The sequence below is a fragment of the Acinonyx jubatus genome, chromosome B4, assembly GCF_027475565.1.
Source record: "Acinonyx jubatus isolate Ajub_Pintada_27869175 chromosome B4, VMU_Ajub_asm_v1.0, whole genome shotgun sequence".
NCBI lineage: Eukaryota > Metazoa > Chordata > Mammalia > Carnivora > Felidae > Acinonyx > Acinonyx jubatus.
Genome location: NC_069387.1, coordinates 95083305 through 95103015, shown reverse-complemented (window position 1 = coordinate 95103015; position 19711 = coordinate 95083305). Strand labels below are relative to the sequence as shown.

The 19711-nt window shown below is 32.5% G+C and overlaps 1 protein-coding gene across 1 annotated transcript in view; it reads right to left on the bottom strand.

The window, feature by feature from the left end:
- Positions 1-19711, bottom strand: part of TRHDE (thyrotropin releasing hormone degrading enzyme) — a 378788-nt gene that overhangs the window by 71403 nt on the left and 287674 nt on the right. The window contains exons 9-12 of the mRNA XM_027071244.2: positions 19433-19620; positions 13970-14058; positions 7505-7635; positions 7342-7397 (exon numbers count right to left, since the gene is read on the bottom strand). Of these exons, the coding sequence (XP_026927045.1) occupies positions 7342-7397; positions 7505-7635; positions 13970-14058; positions 19433-19620 (464 nt within the window). The remainder of the gene's footprint in view (positions 1-7341; positions 7398-7504; positions 7636-13969; positions 14059-19432; positions 19621-19711) is intronic.

Here is a 19711-nt window from a genome sequence, read left to right as displayed (position 1 = left end):
TTTGGCAATTTAGACTCTTTATTCTTTAAAACAGTGGCAAATCCATATAACCTACAAATATCACCCATAGTTTTGTGACTCACGAGTACAGCCTGCTTGCCATGAAAATGGAGCAAACCTGAAGAATGATGTCAAAATTTCTCTTATGCTCTACTCAACAATCTCAGACATTAGGCACTAATATTAAAACATTTTTGCCTATGGAGGTGAAACAAAAATTTGGTGGCGAAAGGTTGCAAGTCTGCCTTTGATTTAACACAGTACAATTGAAAAGTTTCCAAGAAAGTTTGCCTCCTCAAGAGTCACAAGCTTGCCCTTTAATCTTCAGAAGGTTGATACTTCTCAGAAGTACCTCATATGATAGCTCCCCCTAAGTCCTTATCCTAAGGACAACATCTGTGACTCCACCTTCAACTGATTTCTAAATACAGCTCAACAGAATGTGTTACCTTACTTTTAACCTTGAGCAAACCAGGGTGTGCCTGTAGGAACAATCTACCTTGAAAATTCAGGAATATACTTCAGGCATTTACTGGGTTATCATCAGAACAAAGCTGAAGATTCTGAGCTCATTATAGTAAAATGTTCTGAAAATGCTCTCAAAGTATTTTTAACATTTATCTGTGGCAAAGCATTGCATAAATGATGACTAATTTAGAGGTCTTCCGGATATGAATTTTAAAATAATTGCATGCAGAAAGGTGTAAAATGAGAAGGGTCCAAGGTGATTTGTGTGTGTGTGTGTGTGTGTGTGTGTGTGTGTGTGTGTGTGTGTGTATCTCAAGAGGAGCATTAGCTGATGATGACAAATAGATAATTAGAATCCTCAGCCTCGGAGATGTGAAGGATTTTGTGATTTTGCAGGCATGGCCACGAAGCTCTTAAACAGACTCATTGTGAGTCACTACTCATAGTGTGGAAAGATCTGCACTGGTTAGAAAGGCTGAGAAGATAACTATAAGCTAATTTTAAACGCTTTTGGTCAATGGCAGAAGATTGGAAGCATAAAGCCAACAATAAATCTTATTTTGCAATAAACAATTTTATCACTTTCAGAATTTCATAAATATTTAATTGGAATCCTCTTGCACACACATTCTGGTGGCTTAACAGAAGATAAATAAGAATATAATCATACATGGATACTTCTCCCAAATGAGCCTAATACAAACAACTAAAGAATCATCCTTCTCTCCTTGCTCAGTGAGTATAATATAAAATACACTTTAATCAGTATTCTATTATTATTAATAACTCTCATGATTCCATGATAAAACACAAGAAAGAAAAATGTTTATGCTGAGATTTTACAGTACTTTAAAAAAGGGAAAGGGTAGGGATGGAATAAAGAATTCCAAAACTAAACATTCTTCATAAAATCAGAATTTATAAAGCAGAAGACAGTATTGGAAGGACCCAGGATCCTTAACCAGGTTTTGCACAGCAATGTTCAGCAGAAGCGAGGCCGTCCTGTTATCTCTCTAACACAGTGGGGAATCAGGACGAAAAGTCCAGCCTGCCACCTATTTCTCACAAAGGACGTCTAAGTCTTTCCTTCTCAATTTTATCTACGAAAGACCAGCATGTTATCTTTAAACAACTAGCCATCAAAGTGTGAAAAGCTGCTCTTCATCTAGTCCAATCAGGATGGAGTTGCTTTTCAGGCATATCATGCTACTATTTTCTGTGTTGAGTGAAGAAATGATCAATGGTGTTTTGCAAGAGTAACTTTAAACAAGGTAGAGGAGGGCCGTCCAGAAGACATAGAAGAATTTCTAATAAGAGCCATGATGAAAGAAGTTCCATGAGGAGCAGATTACAACCATTCAGTTTGCAAACATTGCTTAGGTGATTTTAACAATGTTGTTACAAGTCCTGGAACTAGGGCTCAGAAATAAAAACAACATGTAAGAGTAGGTTTGGGATGTTCTCATAATTTGCTTCTTCGTGAGCCATTATATTTTCACTGGCTCATGTACTGAATTTCCAGTTTTCCTAACATGTCTCAGATTTATAAATTCTGAAACAAGTGGATAGAAATGTATGCATTAATTTTTTTAACTTATATATGCATCAAACACGTATTAAGCACTACACATGACTGCTCACCAATACTTAGAGCACTTCTAAGTGTGACATTCATCATCTCCAGATACAGGCCCTTATATTTGCTATTAATATAACACTAATACTTTAAAAGAAATGACTGCTATCTTATTCCTTAACAAGGTTTGCAAACTAAGTTGTAATAATGTGCCCTTGTTAAGGCTCTTTAAGTGATTGGATCCTTAATCAAATAGCCTATAGTAGAAAAATTTTAAATATGCTATGCAGCCCCCAAAAAAGTTGTAGTATTAATAACGCAATAAACTGGCATGGGTTCTGCATGATTGAATTTCCCCAGGAAACTGGTCACTAAATAAATAAATCAGTGCAGTAACTGTCCAGGGCAAAGTTGATGATGATGATGATGATGATGATGGCAATTTATTTCTGGAACTCTTCTGAATATGAACAAATTTTCCAAACAATTTCCATGTATTTTGAATAGTTTCAAACAAAATACCACGTGAGTCCATAATCCAGTGGTACACCCTTTTAATTTAAAATTGTACTGAGAGCATATTAACAGCTTTAAATATTCAAATCCAGTGGTCATTATACTTCGCGTTGCAAATCTTCTAAATTTTCAGTTTCTATCACATATTACACTAATAAACGTCTTCAGTAAGAGTTCTACCTTATCTGGCTGCCAATTCCATTCTGCCTCTATCTCTGCTTTACTCAGGCTGCAGCACAAGCCATGACTGTTGTAACAGTTCTTCTGCAGAAATCCGCCCTCCAGTCTACATTCTTCCTACTCTCATTTCCTACTTTTAAACCTTCCATGGATTTTCATAGTAAACTCAGTCTTCTAATGTTATTTCCCATATGATGTCCTCCATAATCTTCCTCAGCTTCATTAATTCTTTACCTCCCAACGCTTTCATAATATTTTATTCATAGCACTTATGTACTGAATATGACTAATTATCTACTGTGTATCATCACTGCTAGACTGTGAATTCACTGAAAATGAGAAATGCATGTTGTTCATTTTGTCACCCAATCTAACAATGCTTTATCAAAACCAAAACCAAAAACAAACAAAAATCTAGACATTTTAGTCACTAATTTCAAAGTTCAAGCTATAACACAATGACATTTGTGAGGCAATTCATTGATTCCTTATACACAAGCAATAAAAATCAGAATACGTATGTGCAGAAGCAGCACCATTTTCTATAGAAGCGCATGCCATAAAAAAAAAAATTAAAAAACAACAAACAAACAAACAAACAAAAACCAAGGAAATCAGAGCACCTGGGTGGCTGAGTCAGTTAAGCAACCAGCTCTTGGTTTTGATTGAGTTCACGATCTCATGATTTTTTAGTTCAAGCCCTGCCTCGGGCTCTGGGCTGACAGTGCAGAGCCTGCTTGGGATTCTCTCTGTCCCTCTCTTTCTGCCCCTCCCCTGCTCTCTTTCTGTCTCTCAAAAATAAATAAATAAAAACTTTAAAAAATTTTAAAACAACAAAAATGAGGAAATAATATGACATTACCAGAATTTATGTACATGAAATCATAAAGCTTGACTTAGGGACCTGAATAAATGGGGAGAAGTAACATGTCTTAATACTGAAAACTTACATTTGGAATGATGTTAATTCTTTAGAAATTAATTTGTAAATCCCATGCATATCAAGTCATAACTACAGCAGGATTTTTAAATGGGCTTTGTCAGACCGATTCCAAAATTTATACCGAAGAGAAAATATGTAAAATTTTGAACAAGAATGAGAGAAAACTTTTTCAAGCACAACATACCATAAAGGTAAGTAAACTCTTTAGAACAATATGGTATGAGCTCATAAAGGAACAAAAAACCAATTAAACAGAACTGAATTAATTCCCTAAAATATGACCATTTGCATTAAGATAAAACATACCAACTCAAATGTATGAATAAGGGAGCCTTTTAAAATAATATGGAAATAATTGGTTAAAAATGTTTTAAAGTAAAGAAAATTAGACCTCTACTCCATTCTATACCCAAAAATTAACTAGATGAGGAAGGGTTGAGTAGTTAGATGTAAAAAAAAAATAGTGTTTAAAAAGTACAATATTTTCATAATATTCAGAGAAGTCCTTCTAAGTGAGACAGGACCAGAGAACTAGGAAGTTATAAAAGGAATGACAAGACATACAAATTAAAAGTCTTTGAATGATGAAATACATCACAAAGTAAAAAAGAAAATTGACATAGTATTAAGAGAAAATACTATAAAAACGTACACTACAAAAAGGATTAATATCCTAATACATCTAAAATAAATAGGAACACATAGAAGGAATTCACAGAAAAAAAAAATACAAGTACCAAATGTGTATGAAAAGGTGGACAAGTTAATTTAACTAGTACTGTAGCAACTCAAGAAAATTTTCACATTGCATCACTCTTTTGTTTTAATCTTGTACAGTTACAATGCATTCATGTGGTTTTTATAGATTTAAAAAACAACTATAAAAAGAGTGCCTAAGAATATGTTTACCTAATTGCACAAAATAATAGTAGGCATAAAAGCTTACAGTTTGAATAATTAATAATTAATTACCAATTCATGCAACAAATATATACCAGCATAGTCTTGTACTAAAGACAAAGTTGAGCAGTAGGAATATAAGGATAAGACAAAGCCCTATCTTCAAAGTTATGCCATAATCATCAGGGGCCCAGAAAGGGCTTGAACCACAATGTGACAACTTCTACAATACAGGTCTGCAGGATGTCACTTTCCCTTTTTTTTTTTTTTTTTTTTGAGTTAATAGTAATACTCCCAACAGATAATAGGGCACAAGAGTGGGAAGGAACTTCACATAATGGGCAGTCACTCTGACATGAGATCATGGGCTCTGCTGTGCCAGTGTTTGCTATTGACTCTCACCTCCACCCCTCACTTAAAAGCTGTGCAACCTTTAGCTAAGTGACTTAACTCCTCTTCACCTCTACATCTCAGCTATAACATGGCTATAATAACCTACATCCATTCCAAGGGTTTACTGAGAAGACTGAACAATGCCATTCATAAAAGCCTCCATATAGTACCTGGAACATATGTTTAGTAAATATTTGTCACTCTTCTGTTTGTTATCTTCAAAGAAGCCAAAGACAGCATGCTATGCTTAGAAAACTGAAAGAAGGTTGATACAGATTGGTAGCAAAACTATGAAAGTTTACTAGAAAACAGTGAAATAAGATAACCTTTAACTCCAAGTAAGTGCTGGGCATTTGCCTGTAGAAATCTGATTTTATATTTATTCACTTGCATATCAACAGGGAAATTATCTCATTATCAATAAAACAAATTTTAATATATATTCAATGGGAATTGAATATTTTCCTGGTGAATGTGTATAAATGATAATGAAATTATTTACTTCAAACATTTAAGACTTCCAAAATTGGAATTGAAAGCAATGTTCTATCTTAGTCAACAAGGAATTTAATTTTTGAAAAAAAAATAATTAATCCACCCAAATCAAATAAAGAATTTCAATAAAAAATAATTTAATGCAGCTAAGTCAAAGATCCCTTCCTTTACATTTTCATCTGCCCCCCATCTTAAGGACATCATTACATATTTGCTTCCTCACCATCATTTCAAACCTGTAAGAATTCACATGAACTACCATTTCACACCCCATCAGTCTTTCTATATTGCTTGGATTTTTCATTATAATAAATACTATTACTGCTGATATTATATATATATATATATATATATATATATATATATATATATATATGAATGCATGCATTGGGCTCCACAGCCAGACTACACAGACAAAACCCTGGTCCTGTCAATTACTAGCTGTGTGGCTTTAGGCAAGTTACTTAACCTCGCTGAGCCTCAGTTTCCTTACCTATAAAATGAGACTAATAATAATTAATAATTAATAATAATAATACATATCTACATATCTCACAAGGTTGTTGTGAGAATTAAACAAATTGCTGTATGTAGAACAGTGTCTGGAACCTTTTAAGTGTTTAATTAGCTTGTGGGATTAGTTCTCTTCTTGTTCCCAAACCCTTCCTTGTGGTGTTTGTAACATAATTCTGTTTCCTGCTTCTCTCTCAATGCAAGGTTACATTAAGTACTCTCTCTTATTGGTTTTCTGCCCTTTTTAAACTTTATGTTGGGGCACCTGGGTGGCTCAGTTGGTTAAGCATCCAACTCTTGATTTCGGCTCATGACATCAAGCCCCATGTCAGGCTCTGAGCTGACAGCGTGGAGCTTGCTTGGGATTCTCTCTCTCCCTCTCTCTCTCTCTCTCTCTCTCTCCCCATATCCAATTCAGGTGTGTGTGCTCAAACTCTCTCTCTCTCAAAATGAATAAATAAATGTCAAGAAAGAAAAGATTTAAACTTCTATGTCAAAATAATCTTTATGTCATACTCAATACTTTATTTGAAGTCTTCATATCTTACTGTAGAGTAAAAGCTACATCTCAATCCCTATCTCCACCCATTGCTATCTTGGTGGGCCTTCTTCTAGCACTATTATTTCTCATTTTTTGCCCTATAATATCAGATTATTAAAATTGAAACTGTACTTGGATGTGAAACAATTCAAATATTAAAAGGACTGAGTTTATTTTCCTATTTAATTTCAACATTGAGTATAGCTTGGGTTTATAATCAACATTATTTTAAGTAAATAAGTATTTAATGACTATTTGAAGGAATAACTCATTTTAACATTATAAATCTAATTATGACATTAATGTAAATATTACTATAACTAGTACAACTAAAGGCTTCTGCTATAAGATTGATATACATTTTGTCCAGAACAGCTTTACTCTGTGGAATATTTATTTCTGTCTTATAGCACAAGCTTTCATAATGAATCACATTCAAAAAACATTAAAAAAAGATATATGAGTATATGTTAGGAAAAAAATTGATGATGCTTGAAGGTATTTTCCATCAAAAATTAAATATGGCACAATGGTCATTTTGTAGAGTTCATTAATGAAATTGGGAAGGGATTATTAATCTCTAGTGTTAAATTGAACTTACAGTGAAAATTGATCAAGCTTCTCCTGACTCAGAAATACCCTATGGCTACTATTGATCAAAAGTTTGGGACCCTGAATATAATTCATATCCAAATACAAAAACGGGACATAGAAATTGTTCTTAAAAGGTTTCTTATCAAAACCTATTGCATTTAGCTTACTAGAGGAAGTCTTATGAGCATTAATTTTATTGTGAAGATCCACTGGAAAACATACCTGGCTAGGCTGAAGGCATCGTCGATCAAACCTGCTCTGTTACTGACAGAGAGAACCTAGGAGGTCAACCAGAAAAGGAAAAAAAAAAAGGGGAATCACTTAGAATTAAAACAGCAGGTGTTCACATATCAAAACAGATCTTTGATGAATAAATCCAGTTTACCTCATGGTTCCTGATTAATTGATCAATTAATAATCTCCAATTCCTTAAATCATAGTTGACTCTAAAATAGCCAGTTTGATTGATGTTCCCCAGCAACCAGCTTCCTTTGTCCAAAGTTATTCTGTGGTGCTCTGAAAACAGCATTTTGGGGGGTAAAAGAGATTTTAAAATTATGGGTTAAAATCATATGAAGCATATTTTCTAAATAGCAGATACTACATTACCAATAATTAAAAGAGAACACCATCATAAATACTTAATTGAAATCTACTCTTTAATCAATTAATCACTATATCTAGAATTTACTAGAAAACCTTTAGTTGGTTACTCATTATTACCTCAATTAATTGTTTTCTTATAATTAACATTTTTGTTCTTGATAAAACCCCATTACCTATACACAGTGTTCTTCTCAAGATAAATGTAACCAAGAAATCTGCCACTGTACTCATGTGGCTTCTAGGTAGATCGTATATAAATATGTGACTAGAATAAAAGAAAAGACTTTAAGTGCATATTCCACTTATTTTATTCAGTAAGAAAGTGATTAAAACAACAGGGCTCATTTATTTTAAAGTCACTATTGTTCCTTGCCTTTTTTCTTGGGCTTTCTTGGAGGTACCAATAAATAAATAACAGACTTTCCAGTATCATCAATAATGTTGGGAAAAGGAATCTCATTTGATTAAGAATCTAATATTTCTATACATAATTAGAACAAAGATAATAAATTCTGTTTATTGGAATCACTTTGGAAAATGGTAACTTGTTTATATTCGCCAGCTAATTCAATTAAGGGAAGCCCATGAAAACAATCTTATAACTTAAATATTTAACTCCTTCAAATATGGTACAGATAGTGAACTCTGTTCACTTTGATGTCACCTTCTACTGACTTCACGGAAGCATAGTTTACAATTCTAATCATTTTGTCAATGTCCTCAGGACTCATGTTTCATAGAAGTTACATAATGTATTAAGTTTACTTAAAATTTGTAATTTGTACGTACACACACACACACACACACACACACACACCCCACACACACACATAATGGTCTATCTAATTTCCACAGTGACTCCAAACCAGAAAATGCATCCCAGAAACCATTTGTGTCAGTTCTGAGTAAGATGCATAATTTCTGATTTTCACTTTGTTATCAAGGTTTTTACACGTCAGCCTACAAAACAGGTTTCCTTTTTCTTTCTTTTTTTTTTTAAACACTGAATTTATATTCTCTCTCAAGTAGAAGCCACAAAGGAAGAGGTTGTGACCCCAAAATTATTGGCTGAACGTTAATGATTACTAATTGCTCAGGTCTAGAATGGGGTGGGGTCATTAATCTAAAGCATGCTACGTTCTGCCAATTTTTATAAATGTAAAGTAAAACCAAATACGTATATTGAATAGAAAAATCTAATCTTTAATGTTTCAAATAGCACTTCAGCTTTCCTGTTGGAACAGATAAAGAAATGAGTCTCAGACAGGTTAATCGAATTGTCCAAGAAAACTGGAAATGGTCCATCTCAGGTCTTCTGACTTTGTTGTCCTTTTTACTACATCATATTCTATTGATACAAGATGGTATAACACTTTTACTGTAATATGATATATACTTTTCACATTCTTATATTGATTTGAAAAGTAGGGACATAACATTGGAAACAAGAATTAGAACAGGAGCAGGGCAGTTAGATTTTTGTTCCAGTTCTCCTAACATAAATGTTTGAGCTCAGGCCATGAAAATAACCTAAGCGCTAAGTAATAGAATTTAAGGTCTCTTCCAATTCTGTGGCTCAATGCAAAAAGGAACTATTTTCCTTAATTTGAAATTTTACCCAGCTTAATCTATGCTATTTTTTTAAAAAATTAATCTATCAGCTATTTCTCTAAAATATTAATAGCTCCCCAACCATGTGATACTTTGTTTTTGCATTTTTTCAAAACTTTAATATGCTTATCCACACAATTCCTATGAAGCTTCAGAATGTCACCCCACTTTACAGATATAAAAATAAAAACAAATAATTAACAAAAGATATGGCCTAACCTTATGAAGAGAGATTTCAATTAATCATGTCAGAATTCAGTGAAAAAAATTAAGATTGAAATACTGAGGATATTGTTTCTCTTAAGTAATCATAACTCTGTCTTCAAGAATACTAGGATTGTATAACAACACATATTTAAATTGTGATTACATTCATGGGTTAAGAGCAAATTTGATCATTAACATCTAAAAAGTCATTACTTTTTGAAGAAATTACAGTATTAAAGAAACAAGTTTAAAAAATAATCAAATTTAATACATGAATACATAATTCAGGTTTTTACAATTCTGAAACAGTTATGGATTCCTATGATATGAAATCTGTTTTATAAAGTTATCTCTTGTTCACATTTTGGATTGGAATTTAATCTCATGTGATACACTTGGCTCTAAATGGGTAATGGGTATTAGGAGGGCACATGTTTTGATAAGCACTGGGTATTGTATATAACTCACGAATCACTAAATTCTACTCCTGAAACTAATATTACACTATATGTTAACTAATTTGAATTTAAATAAAAACTTGCAACTACAAAAAATTAAAAATTTTTAAAAATAAACTTATTGAATAAGTTATAAGTAAATAAACTTATTGAATAAACAACTTATAGGAAGAAGAGAGACAAATTAAAATAGGAAAACAATCCCTACACCTTCTATGTCATCTGATAAGAATAAAAAAGGCGGCATCTATTGTTTTTATGTATGTTATTATTAAATTGATAACTAAAACCTGAAGGTTATTACTGTTCATGAATATTTTTATGCCTTTCTTATAAATGAAATCTTTGGAGAAATGATTCCCTGAAAGATTTTGTAATAGATTTTTAAATGTCTTTTTCATTCTAGTTAATTATATCTTTAAAATGTTCTTCAAATTAACTAATGGCAAGCAATGAATTTTAAAGAGATCTTTCCCAATGGCCTAATGAGGTGTGTATGGTATGTGATGAGTACCAAAATAAAAAGTATGGAAATTATATTTGAATGTTAGTAATAACAATCTAGAATTATATTTAGAATGTATCCAAAATGGCACAAAATTTAGATTATATCAAGGCACAGAGTAGTTGAAATTTTATAGTATTCTGTTTTTATATTCTATACTTTCAGAATGAAAAGAGGAAGATTAAGCTTTTCTACTCAGTTTTGGCTGGTTACAGAAAAATCAGAATTTAAATCTAAGAAAAAGTCAGCCAAAGTAACAAGGGTATTAGTGTAAAACAAACTCAGGTATAGCAAAACATACTGTCTTTTTCACTGGACTTGTGTGAGAATCGAATTAGAAAATACTCTGTAGAACCTATAAAGAACCATGTGTGTGAACACAAAGGCAACGTGTTGAGGATTTGGCACATCAGCTAAGCAACCTACGTGTTTTAAAATCCTGTGTGTGTGTGTGTGTGTGTGTGTGTGTGTGTGTGTGTGTGTGTGTAGTTTAGAGGCAATAATTTAGAAAAGAAAACGAAGGTCCTAAGACAATTTGGGCAAATTATTTCTCAAGCCTTAACTTCCTCATTTATAAAATGGGGATAAAAATAACTCATTCTAAAGGCTTGGGAATCTTATACAAACCAATGATTAAGGCAAACACTACATCATTATACTATCTTTAACATTTACTTGTAATTTCAGAATCAATTTCCCTTTTATTTTGAATCTTTTCTAACATTTGGCATTACATTTATTTCCTTCCATTACATATTAATTGTCAATCAATATCCAAGGTGCTACATTTATAAATGTCTATATTCTCAGTATATCAACATTAAAGTCAAAAGATATAAATCCTTTACCTGCTTTCAATTATTTAAAAAATTGGTTTTAAAACTATTCTTAGGCTAAAATGAACTATGCCTTAACTTGGAATCAATTAGGTAATCATCTAAAGGGTTTAAAAAATTGAGGTGTCAAGAATATATGATGTTTCAAATCAAATATATACATTAATTATTTACCAATGACTGTGCCTTAGTACCTCCTGAGATCAAATTTATGTTACTGACAATGAAAAATATTAAAACATTGATCTTATTGTTATAATTAAAAGGTGGACTTTTAAGATGCATTTTGATAAGAATTGACCAAAATAGTTTTTTAATGTTTTTATGGAAAAACATTATTATTGATACTAGTTGACTATATTTTGAAAAACGAGAGAGAAGTCATAACATATAAAGGACACAAGAGTTAACAATCTGCCCCCCCCCCCATTTTGTACATTGTGTCAGTTTTTATTTGTCATCAGAATAAAGGACTTTAAGACAAAACCAAATATAGTCAGAATGAGACTCAACAGGGAAAACAGAATGGTTGTTTTTCTTTTAGGTCCTGCTTGGAAGCTTCTTCCAGATTTATGTATTTATAAAGTTTTCAAGGAACATTTACTTGGAATGGGCATTCCCCACAAAGGTGTGAGCATTTCAGTTGGGACAATGTTTCATCACCCTGAAGATTCTGCTGTGATTTAATGAAAACTGACACATTATACTCTGTAGGTTGCATACTGTACAACTTTGGGGAGAGGAAGTGTGCCATCAATATGAGAGTCAATGTAAATATCATCTCCCAGAGTTATGCACTGCGCATACTATATAGTGTGTGTAACAGCCATGTGGATTAATATAGGTGACATTTTAGGCAAATGTACACTTTGAAACATTATGTTATTATTATTCCTGATTAATAATGAAAGACTATAAGTGGAAACAACTTCTCAAATACACCTGTGGTTATTAGTCAAGAAAAGCTGTGACCCTATCCTGGGTACTCTGTATGAAACCAGAGGTTATCATGAATGATGGCATGCAAATAACTGGGGAGTTAGGGGAAATGGACCTTTGGGGAAGTATCCAAGAAGAATCAGACTTGCCCTGAATCCCAACACTGCCTAAAAGTTTTGGTCTGATCCTGACATTTGATCAGTATCTCTGCACTCTTCCAATTGTCCCATTTCCATTGGACCTTCCAATGAGAAATGTTTTACTTGGTTTCTGAAAACTCTTCTATTTCATGTCCCTAGCAATCCTATGTAGGGATGACTTTATTCTAACAGTTAAATTGTTAGGTTAATGACTCACTGTTTTCACTCATCATTTCATCACAAATTATTTAGATAGATAAAACAATCACATGAAAGTAAAAAAGAAGTAAAATGATAAATAATATAGTAAGTGTGAATTCAAAATCATGGTATGAATGCTAAGTCTAAGAAATGAGAAGAATAGAATAGAATAAGCAATTTAAAAGTAGAAACACCAAATTTTAAAGTAAGCATTTCAATTCATCACTATATTACTTATGAATCTTTTATACATGATATATATAAATAAAAACACATTATTATAATATGTGATTATGTGTTAAAATATAATAGCACAAAAATTTGAATAAAAATTCAACTGGAAATACAAGGATTTACATTTCTGGTAAGTAGATTAGATTCTGCTGTAAGAACTTTTTCTTGTATATATGGATTTTGAGCACTCACATCTCCCTTATAATAACAAGACTTAGGGGGCAGAAGCAATGTTTACTTTTTATTTATTTATGTATTTATTTATACCTCACTTATTGCAAAAAAAAAAAAAAGATTTGTGGCTCCTTATACAGTGGTTATGAAATCAATTAGCAGAACACAAAGAAATAAGAAAAACAAAGTGTGGACATACTTGACCATTTAAATCTAAATGAAATGTTGCATAAAAGATAATAATTGCCTTTTTATTCAATTCAATAGAAAACAGAAATTAAAGAGACCTGTTTCACATCTAGCATGAAAGATTTAGATTGGATTCAAGAAATAGCTTTTTGGCAGTGAATTGAAATAGGTTACTATCTTATTTGAAGATATTTAGAAACAGAATAGAATCTCATCTTTCTCTGCTCCTTGAGAGTTAACCCTAGTTTAGGGGACGCTTTGATGACCTATCAAGGCCCCTCCTCTCTGTCCCTATAATTATCTGATTTTACGGAGTATATCACCTTGCCCATTCTTTAAAGAGCCAGTAAAGACAAGATAGCAGAAAAATGGAATTTAAAATGTGTCCTGTGTTCCATTATTTGGTATACTGTTCTATTGGGAGTTATGATTCTAATGTAATTACATTTGGGATTATAAAATAATACAGTTTAAGACAGCCAAAATTAGTACTACAAATGCTTGGTTTAAAATTTTCTCTTTACTTTGAATGACACAAATAAATTTAATAATTATATAGGCAGATTAAAATTAGACTATGTACAAACTATACTATATTATACTTAATTTTATAGAGGTAATTATCATTCTTCTATATTTTCTTTTTAATTTGTCTTTATTCACATTGTTACAACAGCTGAAACCAGAGGTTAAGTTGCTAAACAATTATCTGAAGCCAAATAGTTCCTGAGGAGAAAAAATATATTTTACCTGTTTTGTTAGACACCCAAATAATTGCTTCTGAAGACACATGGCTTCTATTTCCTACCACAATAGTTAATGGAATCTGCCACAAGTAACTGCAAAATAAAATAGAAACTTTAAGAATAAAAAAAGGTTATAACAAATAAACAAACAACATTTGCTATGCACCTTCTGCATGATTTTTATTACTCTTTAGGGGCACTAAAAAAAATTCCCCAGTCACAAAACTAAGGAAGATGAATTCACTTCTTCAAAGCCATTACACAGACAGCCTGTAAGTGTTTGAATTTCAATACAGAAGGGGGACTTTCAACAAAACAATTTATCTTGCAAACAAAACAAAACAAAACAAAACAAAATGATTTGCATTTTGCATTAGGAATAAAAAGTAGCTAAATCAATAAATCAGAGCCATAACACATATTGATTAAAATCTCAAAACAACTCTTTTCCTTTCATTTCTATATTAAATTAGTACACATTTCAGTGGCTTCATGCATTTACATTTCAACATTATCCTTATTTATTCAGATAACTATCCTAAAAAGTACTATTATTACATTTTACAGAAAGGTTAATTAATACAGCACACTTAAAGTTGCCCAGCAAAGTAGGAATGAAAAAAGAAACTAATCAGATGTCCCTAAAATCTAGATCAATACAAAGAACACATAGGACACACTTAATGTTCTGTTTTGTGAAATGAAATTTCCAAATTGATGTATAAAATCATCAACCAATGTGCAGGGATCAGTCATGAGTCTCAGCGATTAAGGGAAGAATTTTCTAGGATTTGACGTTTTATGGAATAAAAATTGAAGCCTATTCTTGTACATGAAGTAGTATCAATTTAATCTCAAGTGACTAGCCAGAGATAAGCTGGATGGTCTTAAAATAAGTTCAGTGTTGACCTACCATTGCACCATTAAGAACAGGGGTAGCCAATAATATCTAGTATGTGAAAAATATTTGTGATTTTATGGAAAAGATAATATATGAGCTCTGTAATTTAGAGAGTGGACAGAGAATTGAGAATTTTCAGGAACCATATCCAGGGTTATATAATTTAAAAATATAATGAATATGTTTTGGGGGGGATGGGAAAGGAGGGCATCTCCTCTCATTCTGTCGTATGGAATTTGATTATGTTATAATTTCATGTTTCCCACTTACAATAAACAGAATTCAGTAATACTAAAAAAATATAAATGGAAGATTGGCAGAAATTCATAATTTTATACAAATTGCCATCTATAATATGAAAAGTTAAAATAATACGTTTAAAATTCTAAATTTTAAAAGTATATGCTGTATGTAGCCAGAGAAACATTTTTGAGTGCCAACTATATGGAGACACTATGTTGTACTACAATGGAATCTACACAGTTGGTCAGGAAATAAACACACCTATAGTAGCCAAAAGTATTGTTTTCAAAGTACAAGTAAATGAACACAACCCAGGTAAGCTCTTTATCAAATACCTCCAAGGTCGTTATATAATACTAAGAATATGACAAATATTTAATAACGGTATTACTATGAGAAAGACAAAGAGAATTGATATATATTTATTTAACAGCAGATCTTTAAAAATAATAACTCTTTTTTGATTAATCCAAAGCATTAGTTAAGAGAGAATAATGCTTGATTGTGCATCTGATTCTCAAAGTAAACTATGAGCTCATATTTGTGTACCAAAGATTTTTAAAAAGCCTAGAAATGGAAGGCATTCCATAAATTGCTATTGAATTGGATCACATCGGATTAGACCAAAGTAAAATAAAAGGGGCCAAATCATTCTATGGGCAAGACAGAGATTAACTTTATGAACTTGACTTTTTGGTATGCATCTTCCACATGGAGTTGGGTCAACTAAATTGTGAAGCCAAATAAGTATCAGTTAAAGGGCAAGAAATATGTAAAACTGAAGATGTTTAAAAATCCTCAAGGATAAATATATCTTTTTTAAGCATGATCATGGAATGTGAATGAAACTCTATTCTCCCTTATATAAAAAAATATAATTCTGCATCTAGTTAGACTCTATTCTTCTAAATAGTGAAGCTAGAAATTATAATAAAATTTCTATGGCATGCTTCAATATTTGAATTTCAGCAAAAGTCTCTAAAGTACAGAAAAAGAGATTCATGTCAATACCCACATGTTGTTTACAGTCAATGGCACATACATATAGGAAACTTCCTAAATGGCACATAGCTGTTCAGATGCAAAAGAGTTAACTATAAGGTACTGGGATACAAACATTCGGGCATTTTGTAAAACTTTTGAAACAGTCTTCTATATTCTTTCTAAGAATGCTTTTGCCTTCTGTGTGTCTCTGCATGTATGTACGATTGTGCATGCACACAGTGAAAATCTGTATATTGTCACGGAAACAAAATAAAAATTACAAAATACCAAGCATATCTAAAATTTGTATTCATTTCTGAACTGCTATCCAATGAATCCTATGTGTTATTTTTCATAACTTTCTAAACAACACGTATTTGATCTTTTCACAAATTTCATTTCAAAAATCAAAGAAAGCGTGGCAATTAGGTTGCTTTACGGTTATAACTTAAAAGGGTGGAAGACATAAACACTGTTGAGTGAAGTGTGGTGTGGTATAAAGGAAGTCTCACCCTGCAGTAGGTTATGTTTGAAAAAAGACTAGAAAAAAGAATTTGTGAAATTAGATTGTGTCCCAGCCACCTAAGTTTTCATTTTAGCCATCTCATTTTAAGCAGAAAAATAACAAAAACAAAAACATACACAAAATGCATTTCAATAGACCTTAAAGATATTTTTTCTTTAATATTCCCTGGGACTACCTCTCTTCATAGTTCACATTTTTTTAATGAAACAATATTTATCCTAATAACCACATTAAGGTACACAATAATAGGTACTTATTTTAGTGTGAGAAATCTTTCTTCAAAATGGTACCAATATTAGGAAAGCATTAATGTAGACACCATACACCCTTGAGAGAGTGCTGTCATTGGGTCAATAGCAAAAGAAAATACGAGTGTGGAGGTAAATATAATTCTCTGTAGCACGGGACTCTGAGAAGCTCCATAAGTATATGAGGAGATATTACTTAAGGTTGCAATATATTAACTTCATAAAGAAAAAAATAAACTACACAAATTCAGAACTCCCAAAGTGCATAAATTCTAGCAAATATTTAATTCAGTTTTATATGTCATCAAACTTTATGCAATTTTTAGTGATGTAAAGATCTTTCTGTGCTACAAATATAATTATTATTACACTAAAAATGTTTTGGGAATGTTGTAGTGATGTTCTAGTATGCTTTAAAAAATTCAAGACAGGGGCGCCTGGGTGGCGCAGTCGGTTAAGCGTCCGACTTCAGCCAGGTCACGATCTCGCGGTCCGTGAGTTGGAGCCCCGCGTCGGGCTCTGGGCTGATGGCTCAGAGCCTGGAGCCTGTTTCCGATACTGTGTCTCCCTCTCTCTCTGCCCCTCCCCCGTTCATGCTCTGTCTCTCTCCGTCCCAAAAATAAATAAACGTTGAAAAAAAAACAAATTAAAAAAAAAAATTCAAGACAAATAATTGAGTATACTGGCTCAGAAAATGTCCACAATTTATGGGGTTTCTTGTATCGTGGGCACTGTATTTTACTGGATCAACAGCTTGCATTGTTTAATAAAGATGTAGATAGGCTATATACAAAAGACAGATAGAATTGGTTTTGAAGCTCTGACCACAGGTTAGAGTGAATAAAATGATCAATAATATACAATTGAATACTAAATTTTTAACTGCAAGCTCTGTTATTTCAAAATAGATAGAAAATAATTTTCAAGATTAAAGGGACTCCATGCATTATCTTACTCTTAATATTTTATATGCCAAGTTCTCAGGGTTCAAAATTATCCATATGATTTTATAACTCTAGCAAAAGCAAGGCTCTATAGAGCTGATGTACTTATACAGCCTGGGAGAAATTCTTCCTTTAAAGAGTCAGACCCATAGCTGATACATCTGATGCATGTTATAGGCTGACAGAGTATTTTTGTTCAAAATTTGTTCTGTCATTTGCGGGTCCTTTATGTTTTTCTGCATCAGTGATGTTTGTGTCAGACTGATCATTCTCAAAGGCATGGCCTAAATCTCTCTAACTTTGCCACAGTCAAGTAGTTTTTATGTACTTCCTGGCAAGGCCAGGGTTGATGCCTAAGCAGGTTTAGCCCAGGGCCAGAGAGGGTGGAGGACCAACCAAAAGCAGCATTTGGCAGCTGTGCGGGATCCGGCTGAGTAAAGAGGCGTTGACAGAGTCAGGCCCTGACAGTGTGGTGGGGTAATACTGTACTGAAACAGTTGGGCTGCAAGGGCAGTTTGGTGAAGGCCAAAATATATGCCGACCAGGACATTTAAGACCATGCTTTCCTGAGTGACATTCCACATTTAGTCACCAGAAAACATTCACGAATTTCTCAATCACTCCTACGTATAGCCCATCTTGGAACTAACCTGCCTGGGAATGATTTCCATTCCTTTTGGAGATTAAAACAAAAACAAAAACAAAAAATAATTCATGCCTCATACCTCCTAGGTATTGGTGGATGATAAAATCAGGGTTCTAATATCCCAGGGTAATGGGAGTCAGAATGACCAACCTAATCCAAGCACTTCACTTTACTTATTAATTTTAAACCCCATCCCTTCTGTCTCCCCCCCTTCAATCTTGTCTCAGGGCACCTTTTAAAAAATGAAATGAACTGATTTAAGTTCTATTATCTTTCCTTGTCTTAGCTTTTAATAAGACACAAAACAATACGAAAATACAAAGTAGAAGAGAAAGAAGCACTGTGTGCTGTTTTCAGTAATTAAATAAGCGTTTGAAAAGAAAGTTTACAACAAATAAAAATTCTATGTATGTTGTGTGTTTAATGGTTTCAAACACTGAAAATGAGGGAAGAGAACATATTTTGATGCTAAGTAGCATTGATACTTAGACCACTTAAAAATGGATCTAGTTTGCGTTCCTTTGGCTCAGACACTAGTTAGTCTGGTTGTGGTTTTAGTTTGTTTTAATTAGTCTTTCTGGATAGTTTCTATTCTCATCTATTTTATAAATCTCAGTTTGCTCAATTCCATTTAATTGACTTTGATGCATCTTAACTTTCTTGAATTTAATTCAACAAACATTTACAGGGAAAAGTAAGAAATCACATATCTTTCTAAATCACCATGATAATTTAAACTCTGTCTTCTTAAACAAAATAATTTTGGTATGCTGTCATTTTGATGGTTAAAATATCTGGAAATGAGAGTAAAGGAGGAATCAAAATGAAAACCCCGCATGTAAATAAAGAAATGAAAACTATATTTCACTTACATTTTATAATTGTGGTCAGCATTTCTTTTCAAAATGTTAAAAAACCCACAGTGAAACATACTAATAAAAGCAATTGTTTTTTTCATGCAAAGGAGTGTTGTACCTGGTATTCTGAAGTTCAAGCGCTTTAGTTTTAGCACGGATGTCATAAATAAAATGTTGTTGGGTAATTATTATTCTATTTTCTGCTGTTGTATTTCCCAAGATGGTGATAACAGGATAACCCATCTGGAGTGTCCACTGATCCATTACTTCTTGTATATTTACATATTTTCCATTCCTTTTTAAAGCCTTTATAACCAAAATTGCATAAATTAGTTTTATAAACATGAATTGTAAACATAATTACCAGTGAGCCATTTTTATTTTTACCTTTATGATT